The sequence below is a fragment of the Vulpes vulpes genome, chromosome 9 (genome assembly GCF_048418805.1).
Source record: "Vulpes vulpes isolate BD-2025 chromosome 9, VulVul3, whole genome shotgun sequence".
NCBI lineage: Eukaryota > Metazoa > Chordata > Mammalia > Carnivora > Canidae > Vulpes > Vulpes vulpes.
In genome coordinates this window covers 95950704-95962673 of record NC_132788.1, presented here as the reverse complement: position 1 = coordinate 95962673, position 11970 = coordinate 95950704, and the positions used below count along the sequence as shown (strand labels likewise).

General features: G+C 46.1%; 1 protein-coding gene and 1 non-coding gene across 3 annotated transcripts in view; one reads left to right on the top strand and one right to left on the bottom strand.

The window, feature by feature from the left end:
- Positions 1-4349: 4349 nt before the first annotated feature.
- On the bottom strand, positions 4350-4422 carry TRNAR-ACG (transfer RNA arginine (anticodon ACG)). Its single transcript has one exon. It is a non-coding gene; the product is annotated as a tRNA-Arg (tRNA).
- Positions 4423-4674: 252 nt separating this feature from the next.
- Positions 4675-11970, top strand: part of SACM1L (SAC1 like phosphatidylinositide phosphatase) — a 58727-nt gene continuing 51431 nt past the window's right edge. The window contains exon 1 of one of the 2 annotated variants that reach the window (XM_072721089.1): positions 4675-4811. In XM_072721089.1, coding sequence (XP_072577190.1) covers positions 4780-4811 — 32 coding nt within the window. In that variant the 5' untranslated portion in view covers positions 4675-4779. Of the gene's footprint in view, positions 4812-5229; positions 5865-11970 lie in introns of those variants that run through there. The other variant, XM_072721090.1, reaches the window with a different exon arrangement.

The following is an 11970-nucleotide window of genomic DNA, read 5'->3' as shown; positions in this document are numbered from 1 at the left end:
CTGAACATTCAGTACCCAGTAAACCAACCCGTGATCCCATCCCAGGCAGTCTCATCCAGAGGGAGTGGTTCCACCACTCTGGCTGCTGGGGGCAATAGTGTCCTTCAGTGGACTCCTTCCTTCATGAGAGCCACCTAGCCTGAAACACTCATTGTGAGGGGGAAGAGGGGCCTGTCGCTGCTCTCTGCTGGCATCTCTATTGGTTTCTTATTGCTCCTGGGGCAAATAACCAAATTAGTGGCTTAACAGATTCTTCATCCTACAGTTCTGGAGAAATAGGCCTCATAGGGCTCCAATCAAGGTGTCAGCAGAGCCAAGTTCCTTCTGGAGATGCTAGGGGAGAATCTATCCCTTGTCCTTTTTTCAGCTTCTAGATGTCACCCACACTCCTTTGCTTGTGGCTCTGTCTTTGAAGTTTGTTATCCCATTTCCCCTCTCTCTCCCCCTCCTGCTTCTTTCTTATGAGAACCTGTGAGATTACACTGGGCACACCCATGTGGGCTAGGATAATCCCCATCTCATCTGGAGACCCTTAACTAATTATAGCTGCAAAATCTCTTCTACTTTGTACAAATAGCTATTCATAGGTTCTGGGGGATTAGGCCATGGACATCTTGGTGGGAGGGTATTACTCAGTTTACTACAGAGTCCAACAAACTTTGTAGGTGGAATGGGAGACTATCCTGGGATCATTAGGTGCATTTTCTTCAAGCATGGCTAAAGGTGGGGCTTGCATTTTCCTTGGATTGAAAACAGAGGTGGCCTGGGCAGCCCGGATGGCTCAGTGGTTTAGCACTGCCTTTGGCCCAGGGAGTGATCCTGGAGACTGAGGATCGAGTCCCACATTGGGCTCCCTGCAGGGAGCCTGCTTCTCCCTCTGCCTGTGTCTCTGCCTCTCTCTCTCTCTGTCTCTCATGAATAGATAAATAAATACCTAAAAAAAAAGAAAACAGAAGTGCTTCATACATGAACGTGATCTGGACCTGTAAAAACAAACCAGAATACGCCATACTCTGGGGTGCGGGGAATAAGTCAGTGTTCTGGTCCAGGAGCGGGTTCCAGGTGCGTGACTGCTGAGGTGTAGAACTTTTGGGAGAAGCCCTGGTTACCTAAGGTACTCCCGTCCCTCGGTTATACACCTGATATACAATTGATCCAAGCCTTCAAGGACAGGTGGCTGTGGGACCTGGCCTACAGCAGGCTGGTAATAGAGAAGTGAGGAAATGCACCCAATTTGGAGACTCGGCAGGAAGGCAGATGTGACATAATGGATCCAAAGTATGTAAGAGCTACATTTGGGAGCCACACTCCCCTAGAGGAGCATGGACCTAAAAGCGAGCAGCAGAGATGGTACCAACAAACCTCATCTGCAGCTTGGATTGCTTCCGTGGGAGGCCCCTTGGCAGATTTTGTAAAAAAATTATATTTGTATTTACATAGGTAATAGAATTTCACTATAGGAAAAACTTGGCTAAAGATGTGAATTTGTATCACTTATCCTTGCCTGATTTCTTATCCTGAACATTGTTCTCCTTAGATCTGATTTTGGTTTGTTAGGCATTTTAAAACCCCAGAAGAATGGCTGTCTCTGCCTGGATTAGTTTCCATTTTCATTGAGTGTTCATAAAAGCCTTGGCTTGTATTACACAGCTGGCAAAGAAAGTTCAACCTCTGTGTCTCTTTTTTCTGTGGTGAATATGTTTAGAGTCCAGGGAGGAGCTCTCTGCAGGGCGGTGGCTGTTCAGCTGGAAGCATTCTTAAAGCCTTAAGAGATAGGCTGCAACTCCTATCCCCATTTTATTAAAGAGGAGGAAATGTCCAAGAGCTCACAGCTGATGAGCTGAAGGATCATCAGGATTTAAAGATAAGATCTTCTGATTGAAGGCTGAGGTGCACACGTGATTGTCATTCATGCCCAGATAGGGAATGACCCTGAGTCCACTCATGCGGTCCACCCTCTTGTGCACAGCAAGCTCAAGACCAGGTTGGCTTTGAGGTCAAGAGCCCAGACCCAAGTTCTTCTTCTTCTTCTTTTTTTTTTTTTTTTTAAGATTTTATTTATTTATTCATGAGAGACAGAGAGAGGCAGAAATATAGTTAGAGGGAGAAGCAGGTTCCCCATGGGGAGCCTGGTGTGGGACTTGATCCCTACACACAGGGATCACGCCCTGAGCCAAAGACAGACGCTCAACCATTGAGCCACCCAGGTGCCCCCATACCCAGGTTCTAACCCAGGCTCCACCGCCTAATTGCTCAATAACCTTAAGCAAATTTAGTTCCTTTTTTTTTTTAATTTTTATTTATTTATGATAGTCACACACACAGAGAGAGAAAGAGAGAGGCAGAGACACAGGCAGAGGGAGAAGCAGGCTACATGCACCGGGAGCCCGACGTGGGATTCGATCCCGGGTCTCCAGGATCGCGCCCTGGGCCAAAGGCAGGCGCCAAACCATTGCGCCACCCAGGGATCCCCGCAAATTTAGTTCCTGATGTAAAAATGGGGTTAACTAAACTTGCCTTATAGGATTGTTGTAGGATTGATTGAATGAGTCCAAACATAGAGTTTAGAGCTCTTAATTGCTCAATAAGAGTGACAGACTGTTAGACTCAATTGATCTTTCCACTGAGAGAACCAAAAAATAAACAACAGATGGACTAAATGGGAAAAATACAAACACACAAAAATGTGAAAAGATCACATATGCCATAGAAAAAAACATAAAGTAAAATATTGCTAAATTTGAATATATAATAGTGAAAACTACTTTAGGTTCAAAAATACCATAAGGAAAAGGTAAATGATACACCAGAAGACTGTGATGTGTTTGATAGCCAAAGAATTAATATCCTTTATGTATTCTAATAAATCTAAGAAAAATTGAATATTATACATTTATCAAGAGACTATAGATACATTGAGTCATATATGTAAAAGGAAGTTGTGTGTGTGTGTTTTTTTTTAAATTGCTAAGAAATCATAATGTAACCTATGATACTCAGTGTTGGTTGGCAAGCAAGAAAACAGATGCTGTTGGGCAGCCCGGGTGACTCAGTGGTTTAGTGCTGACTTCCGCCCAGGACGTGATCCTGGAGACCCGAGATCGAGCCCCACGTCAGGCTCCCTGTATGGAGCCTGCTTCTCCCTCTGCCTGTCTTTGCCTCTCTCTGTCTCTCATGAATAAATAAATAAAATAAATAAAATCTTAAAAAAAGAAAACAGATGCTGTTAATGGAATTGTTGGTTTTAGTTTTCTGGAGGGCACCTGAAAATATGTTCCAAGACTCAAAAATGTCCATTTGATCATTCCACATCTAGAAATTTATAAGGCACATCAGGAATAATTCAACACAGCATTATCTTTAAAAGTGTTAAGCTGACAACAACCCAAATTCCCCCAAAGAAGGTAATGCTAAAAATGATCTAGTTCTTGGCTGGGGTAGCTTCAAAGTATATTTATTCAATGTCCTTAAATCTCAGAGAGAGGGCGAAAGGGACAATATGGGAACACAAAGACCTTTCTAGTACAACCCCAAATTTGGAAAATTCCGTGAGCAGGTATATTCCTATTAAAAAGCGTGGAAGCAAAAATATCTAAAAGGAAAAAAAGAATCATTAATAGTAATAATGATCTTGGGATGGGAATTCACATTTTTATTCCAAATAGTTTTCTGTATTTCACAAATTGTGTCTAATTTTCTCAGGAGGAAGAAAAAAAAAGTCCTGTTGGAGAGATGACTTGATGGATGTCCGATGTCTCATGGCTGGGCCAGGCCAACTTTCAAAGTGGGTTCGAGTCCGCTTTTCTCCGCAGAGGTTTGGAGACTTCTCGGGTCTCTGAGCCATTCATAATCGAATATGCCAGACCCCCTGGGAGTGACCGCACTGTAGACACATGCACGTTTTAAGGCTTCCCGGGGGGGGGGGGGGGGGGGCTGGGGACCAGCGGGCCTTTGCACGCCGAGCCCCCTCCGAGCACCGGGCTGCGAGGCCCGTACCCCTGCAGCGCACGCCGTGCCGGGAAACGTGCTGCGCCGCTCTTCCCGTCTTTACGGGACTCTCAGCCCCCGGGGCAGGGGGCCAGCGGCTCTGCCGGGCCCGCGCCTCGGGGTCACCAGGTGGTGGGCCCCCGGCCCCCTTTTCAGGGGTGTCTTCCTGGAAGCACCCCACTTACGGGGACTCCAGGCTCCTGCAATCGACAAACCACCTCGCACGACTCCGAAACTCCGAAGATGACATTTCGGGGAAAGTGGCGGTAAAATTCGAGACTTCCAGCCCTTCACACTCTAGTTAGAATCCTTCCCGGGGAGACCCCGTAACATCAAGCCCAGCGGGGGCAAAAAGCGCACCCCGAGCCAGCCAGGAGTCGAACCTAGAATCTTCTGATCCGTAGTCAGACGCGTTATCCATTGCGCCACTGGCCCCGTACTGGCCCGGCTCTGGCTGCGACATACATCACCCGTGACGCGGCTCCCAGACGCTCCCCGCTGCGCCACGGCCTGCGGCGCCGCCCGCGCACAGCGGCCCCAAGGCGCTCCGCCAATCCGCGGCCGCAACGTCACGGCGCTCTTCCGCGCGCTCCAATCCGCGCGTCGCGCGGCTGCTTGGCGCGCTCTCCGCGCGGGCACTAAGTTTGGCCGCGGTCGCCTCCCGTCCGCTCGGGGGGCCGACGGGGGCGGGGCGAGGGGGGAGGTGGGGCGAGCAGGGCGCTGCGGCCGCCGAGCGGGGCGATCGGTCGAGCGCGGCGGCCGGAAAGAGGAAGAAGGAGCTGGTGGTGCACGATGGCGGCGACGACCTACGAGCGGCTGAAGCTGTGAGTCCCCGCGGGCGGGAGGCCGTTGAGCGGAGGGGGCGGCGGCGGGCGGGGCGGGCGGGGCGGCAGGTGCGGGCCGCCGGCCTCGGGCGGGGGGCGGGCTCCTGAGTCCCGGGGCTGCGGGCCCGGCGCGAGGTCCCCGCCCTGCGCTCCCGGAGCTGGTAGGCTGCGGCGGCGCCGAGGCCCTGCGGAGTGGCCCCGGGCCTGGGAGGCCTCCCCTCGCCCTGCTCGGCCTCGGCGCCCGCCGCGGGAGCGCGAAGCTGCGGAGCGGCCCCCAGAGAGCCGGGGCGGCGTGCGCTGCGGCGGGCTGGGGGCGCGCTCCCCTCCCCGCCCCGCCCCGCCCCGCCCCGCCCCACTTGGTTTGTTGGTTGGTTTCTTTGAGAGGCGGCGGCTAAATTCATCTTTATTTGCTTAGCAGGGGAAAGCAGAAGTTGGCTTGTTTGTGTTTTCTTGTTTCAATGGACCCATCGCACACCGCACGTTCGAGGCCACGCACAAATCGACACACCTTCCCTGGGCACCAGAGCCCTGCCTGGCCAGCCTGTAGGATGCAGGAAAAAAGAAAGAAAGAAAAAGAAAAAAAAAAAAAAAAAAAAGAACAGTCAGTATACTCTTGAGGTCCTGAAGGATTTATGTGGTTTTTAAATATTACACAGCGCAAGCCCAAAGCAGGTTGAGGTTCCTCTTGACAGCCAGAGGCCGTTCTCTGGAACTTTGGCCCCTGCAGCTTGACTTCTCCCTAAAGCCAAGTTCTCGAGGCTTTGGGCGATAGGCTCTGGTTGTTAAAGAGTGGTAAAGTTAGCATCTGTAGGTTCTTTGGGCTTGTTCTGAATCCGTGAAAGGTGCGTGTTCTGTTAGCATTACCATCAGCCCCTTGGTTTTCCTGTCTCCGAATTAACGTTGTTGTGCTTTGTGTTTAATATTTTCCCTCCAGACTGAAAAATCCAGCTGCCCCATTCTGAGAATGCCCTTGGCCTCAGAAGCAAAATGTCGTTTGGAGGAAACTTACCCATCCCTAAATGAGCTAAAATGCCTCGGGACCTAGAGGCGGAGGTATCATATTTCTCTTTGTAGGGCTACGGAGGACATCACAGTGTGGTCTGGGCACTTCCTATGCTCTCTGGAACCTCAGACTCACTTAACTCTCTGGAAGGTTCAATTTGAAGTTGAGGCGCAGAATTGGCAGTGAGGTCATCTACTTGGCGGGCGATATTTTGCAGAAAAGACTTTTATTTTTTCCTCAGCCCACTCCTTTGCCGCTTTTGTGTTCCGTAATTCTCTTTGAAAGTCCCAGCTGCACACTTCCTTGCCCGTTTTCCTTGCCAGGTTTCCTGATTCTCTCCCAGTTCCCCTCTGCAAGGTGATCACCTTGCTGGTGAATGAATCCAGCAAAAATGTCTTTGACTAGGGTACTGGCTGGGCCGGTGTCACGTGTGCTGTGCTGGCTAATTAGGTTATTGTTGACTATCTGATAGCGAAGGGCTTAATATGATCCCACACCAGGTCTCAAATGTGTTTAAGCAATATGGAGCCTTGGCTTTATGCACCTCAGTGTTAGGTTATGAAATGCAGTTGAATTTTCCTGTGGCACAGATTAAAAGGGATGGAGGACTTTTGAATTCTCACGATTGCTTATATATTGACAAGGAGACACAAAACTCATCATGTGGGGATGATGCTTTTCTATTGATTTTTGTAGAAATGGAAACTATGAGTGAAAAAGTAAGTGTGGGGTTATGTGAGAGTCATTCTCTAATTTATCAGTCCTTAACTTTATTACCCACCTCCCCAGAAAAGTTTTGAGTGCCTCTGTAAATGTGAAGATCCTACTTTTCTGTAATTTTGCTTTTCTTACCAAGAAATTTGTGAGTTGGAATCTCTGTTCGTAATCCTTCCTTCTGGCCCTTCCTGCTCTGAGGCATGCTGTTCAAGGTTTTTAAATGCAGCCTCTGACTCTAGCAGTGTTCTTTTTTAGATGCATTTGGAGTTGGCAGTAGTTTCTGACCCATGTAAGAATTAGTAGGATCCATTTTTAAAAACGTTCCTAGAAGTGTTTTAAGAAAGATCCATACAAGAGATAGTTTGATCATTTATTACAAAACTACTGCTACTACTGAGTGTCACAACATTGAAGTGCTCCGGATGTTAAATAATAATTTGTTCTACATTATGACACCAATGTGCAGGCCGTCTCTGTCCTGTATGAAGTTCACCTTCCTCTTTGATGCCCTGATTTTATCAGCTGCTCTCCTACTTAAAATCTCCAGCTCCATCTTGCTGAGTGATTGAACCTACATTTCTTAGTCATCTGGATTCCAGCCTCTTTCTAAGCTAACCCTTAACCTTTTCCCTAACTGCTGAGTGCATTCTTTCTCCCTTCCACTAGTCTTGGCCACCCTGTTTTAGCCTCCCGCTTATTTTATTTTTGTCCTTCTATCAAAATGCTTTCTTCTTCCCCTCTTTACACGCTGATCACAATCATGGACCCATGGTAGAGCTGAGAGATGCAGACTTTTTTTTTTTTTTTTAATTTTTATTTATTTATGATAGGCACACAGTGAGAGAGAGAGAGGCAGAGATATAGGCAGAGGGAGAAGCAGGCTCCATGCACTGGGAGCCCGACGTGGGATTCGATCCCGGGTCTCCAGGATCGCGCCCTGGGCCAAAGGCAGGCGCCAAACCGCTGCGCCCCCCAGGGATCCCAGATGCAGACTTTTTTAGTCAGAAGAGACTTCGATTCGAATTCTGTCCTCGTCATTTGCTTTGCATCATGGCCATGTTACTTAATCTCTGAATCGGTTTTTCATCTGTGAAAAGAGAATGGTCCTACTTCATATGATTATTATAACGATTGAAAGAGAGTGTAGATGAGATACCCAGTGTAATTTACAGAGACTCATTTTCACTGAGAAGCCTTTTCCCCACATCTTTCCCTTCACTGAGCCCCTATAACACTCTGCTGTCACAGGGACTGGACACCAGATGTCCATCTGGTTTGAACCGTCTGTCTATTAGGATTGCTATGCAGTGTACCATTTTTCAGCGACAGGAAGACTGAAAGTTGAACGATCAATCCACAGAACTGTTTGCCCTTTTTTTTTTTTTTAAGATTGATTTATTAGAGTGGGTGTGCATGTGTGTGTGCACATACGTGTGCACACACACAAGTGTGCAGGGGAGGGGGGTAAGAGCTGGGGAGAGAAAAACTTCAGCAGACTCTGTGCTGAGTGTAGAGCTTGATGTGGGGCTCAGTCTCCTGACCCTGAGATCACAACCTGAGCCAAAACCAAGCCTCAAGATGCTTAACTGACTGTGCTACCCAGGTGGCCCCCTCCTTTTTTTTAAGTGGGCTCTGCGTGGAGCCCAGTGTGGGGCTTGAAATCACAATCCTGAGCTCAAGATTGAGCTGAGATCAAGAGTCAGACTTTTGGGAGGCCTGGATGGCTCAGTTTAAAAAAAAAAAAAAAAGGTGTTTAGCCAACTGAGCCACCCAGGTCCCTTTCCGTAGCGCTGTTTGAATTACTCATTTTGCCACTTAGAAATGATGAAATCATTGTAGTGCATATGCTTTGTCCCTCCCACTAGATTGTAGATCATATTCAAAACACCTTAACGTTAATTTTTTCTCTAGTCTTCAGTACCTAGCATAAAGCCTTGTGCAGAGAGATCCTCAGTGAATCACCTAAGTAAATGAACTTTCCAGTGGAGAGATACCACAGCCAGCATTTCAAAACGAACACAATTTTTTGGAGTAATTTGGAACGTATTATTTTGAAGTAGCAGCAGCTTAAGTCATTAAGTCATATTTGATTGTCTTTCTAATGCTTCTGTGAAGTCATAGGTTGATGTATGTTCTCCATCATTGTTGAAGAGGGGAATAATTGCCCTTGGCCCCACAGTCAGGTCACACAGCCAAGCCATGGAAGAATTGGCCTTGGAACACAGCAGGCCCAGAGTCCAGAGATCTTTCCATTACACTGCATTATTCAAATTACCTTTTCTTCTTATCAGATTGTTTTCACCTTAGTCTTTGGATGTGCCTGGGATAGAAGTGAGTCACTTATATTTGAAAATAGCTAACATGTCCATATGGATTTTTAATATAGAAAACAATATCAATATGTTTAGAATTTAAAATTCTTTTAAGACATCCAGGCAGTTCTGAATAATCTATGTGACTCCTTTTTCCTTTTTTTCTTTTTTAGATTTTATTTATTTATTCATGAGACACACAGAGAGAGGCAAAGACAGAGGCAGAGGGAGAAGCAGGCTTCCTACAAGGAGCCCGATGTGGGACTTGATTCTGGGATCATGCCCTGAGCCAAAGGCAGCCGTTTAACTGCTGAGCCACCCAGGGATCCCTCCTTTTTTCTTTTTAAGTTACCTATGTAGGCATGGATAAAGTCAGACAATGATAAATTTGAAATTATGAAACAATTGCAATAGAAATCCATTATTGGAAACATTTAAAGGACCCTCGCCTTCCCCTCTTTAAAAGGTTAGCTGAAACAGGTGTAAAGCTGGAAATTCTTTAGAAAGTGTATAAGGCTGCAGCTTGCCTCTGAAGAAACCTTATTTCTTCAGTTAGGAAGTCACCTTTCTTGGTCAAAGACGGCCATAGCTGTGAGGTCAGTGGGGCAGCTACAATGCAACCCTGACCAGACGTAAACTGAGTTACACAGTGGTGAAGACATATGTGGTCTGTCCAGTACAAGCAACAGTCAGCTTATTCACACATCACTTTGCAAGGAAGGATGGAGGGAAGGGAAGGTTATAAATTTGGGCACAGATCTGCAGAGTTTATTTCCAACATATTCATTGGCTTGGTAGCTTAGGCTGGAGGGTCTGCACTAGGCTGCAGGCTGGGCTGCATCAGATCACATACTGCGCTTGTTTTAAATGCATATTCCAGAGCTTCACATGAGGCCTAGTGAAAAATCAAGTTGGGGCCTGGGAATCCTCATGTTTAACTAGCTGTCCTGGTGGTTCTTCTGCACTCTGAAGCTGATTGGGGACCAAGGGACACTGGTGTGGTAGAGTGGCATTGTTTGGAAGGCTTGGGGGCCCTAGACGAGTTTACTGTGGATTAGAGCCTCAGGTTAGGTAGCAGTTAGATTTGGTCCTGTGAAGGAATCTGGTTTTTGGAGATGATGGTTTTAGGATGTGCAGAGAATAGGAAGTAGTTGGGACCTCAGGGTTTTGAGGAAGATGGAATTAGAGTGCATTAGCTTCCTGGAAATATCAACTGTTTGGTATTGTGTTGGGCCCTTGGGTGGTCTGGGATGAACCTGGGCTGTAGGAAAGATACCCTAGCAGTGGCTCAGTGAGGAGGAAACCCCTGGGACCCAGAGGGTGGATGGATGAGGGCTGGTGGTAGCACCTTCTGGGTATAGGTATAGTGGGCTCAGAGGACCCTTCTTGACTGTCTGAGTTTTTATTTTTTGCTAGCCGGGTCTAGGAAAGTGTTATTTCTGTATGTCTTGAACCAGAGATAGGTTATGGTTGATTATTAAAACTTTGATTTAATTCTTTCTGTACGATTTTCGAGGATTTTTTTTTTTTTTGCTAGTTTTGTGCCATGACCGTTGACATGCTTCTGTGCACATGGTAATACTGTTTTAAATTGTGCTAAAATATACATAAGATTTATCATCTTAACCATTTGTAAGTGTCCAGTTCAATTCACATTGTTGTGCCACCATTACTGTCATCCATCTCCAAAATCCTTTTCATCTTGCAAACCTGAAATTCTGTACTCATTAAACTACTCTCCCTTCCTCCTCCGCCTAGTCCCTGGCAGCCAGCGTTCTACTTTGTATCTCCGTGAATTTGACGACTCTCTAAGTACATCATAGAAGTGGAATTATCCAGTATTTGTGCCTTTGCGATCCACTTAGCATAGTGTAGAGTCCATCTATGTTATAGTATGTGTCAGAATTTCCTTTTTAAGGCCGAACAATACTCCATTTTATGTATATATTGCATTTTGTTTGTTTGTTCATCCGTCAGTGGGTGCTTAGGTTGCTTCCACCTTTTTGGCTCTTGAGAATGATACTACTGTGAGCATGGGTGTATAAATATCTCTTTGAGACCTCGCTTTCCATTCTTTTAACCATATACCCCAGGGTAGAATTGCTGGATCAGAAGATAATTCTTTTTTTTTTTCTTTTTTAGATATTATTTATTTATTTATTCATTCATGAAAGACACACACACACACAGAGGCAGAGACACAGGCAGAGGGAGAAACAGGCTCCCTGTGGGGAGCCCGATGTGGGACTAGATCTCGGGTCTTCAGGATCATGCCCTGGGCCAAAGGCAGGGGCTAAACCGCTGAGCCACCCCGGGATCCCCAGATAATTCTATTTTTAATTTTTTTTTGAGGAACTGCCATGCTCTTTGTCCAGGTGGCTACACCATTTTATATTCCTGCCAACAGTGCCCAGCATTCCAGTTTCTCTACATCCTTACTAGCACTCGTTATTCTCTGTTTTGTTTTTCGTAATAGCCCTTGTAGTGGGTGTGGGGTCAGCAAATAGTAATACTTTTTAAGTGGGTTCATTTTGCTCTTGGGATGTGACAGGATTTTGAAGAGGTTAGTTGTTTCCTAGCGACGTAAATGTTACATGGAGGGGAAAAGGGATGTTTTCAGACACTAGAAGATCATAATTGCCAACTCTGAAAAAAATTTTGTGTTTGTATTATAATTAAATATATTGCTTCTCTAAAAATTTGACAAGGGTAATTTTTAAAAAGCACTCTTAAGAGCTACTGAATCCCAAGTGGCTATACAATTAAATGCATTTCTATTAAGAATAATAGTCAGAATTGCCCACAATGAGTTTAGCTCCCAGTCTTCTGAATTTTCCTTTTTATCTCATACTTGATCAGCAATCTTTACAAGCAAAATAGTCAACCAAATGAAAGTAGTCAGAGTAGGAAATAATTGTTATTTAAATATTCTGCTATTTTGATGTATGTCCCAGAGTCTGTATCCTTTTAACAGAAAGCAGAACTCAGAATGGAGAGAAATGAGACCGTAATCTTGTTTGGTTTGAGTTCATGGCTCATGCCTATTAGATTTGGATAACCTCGCTGGACAGTTCATTTAGGACCAGAGCTCTTTTTACTGTGCGATATTACTTTGAACTTCAGGGAC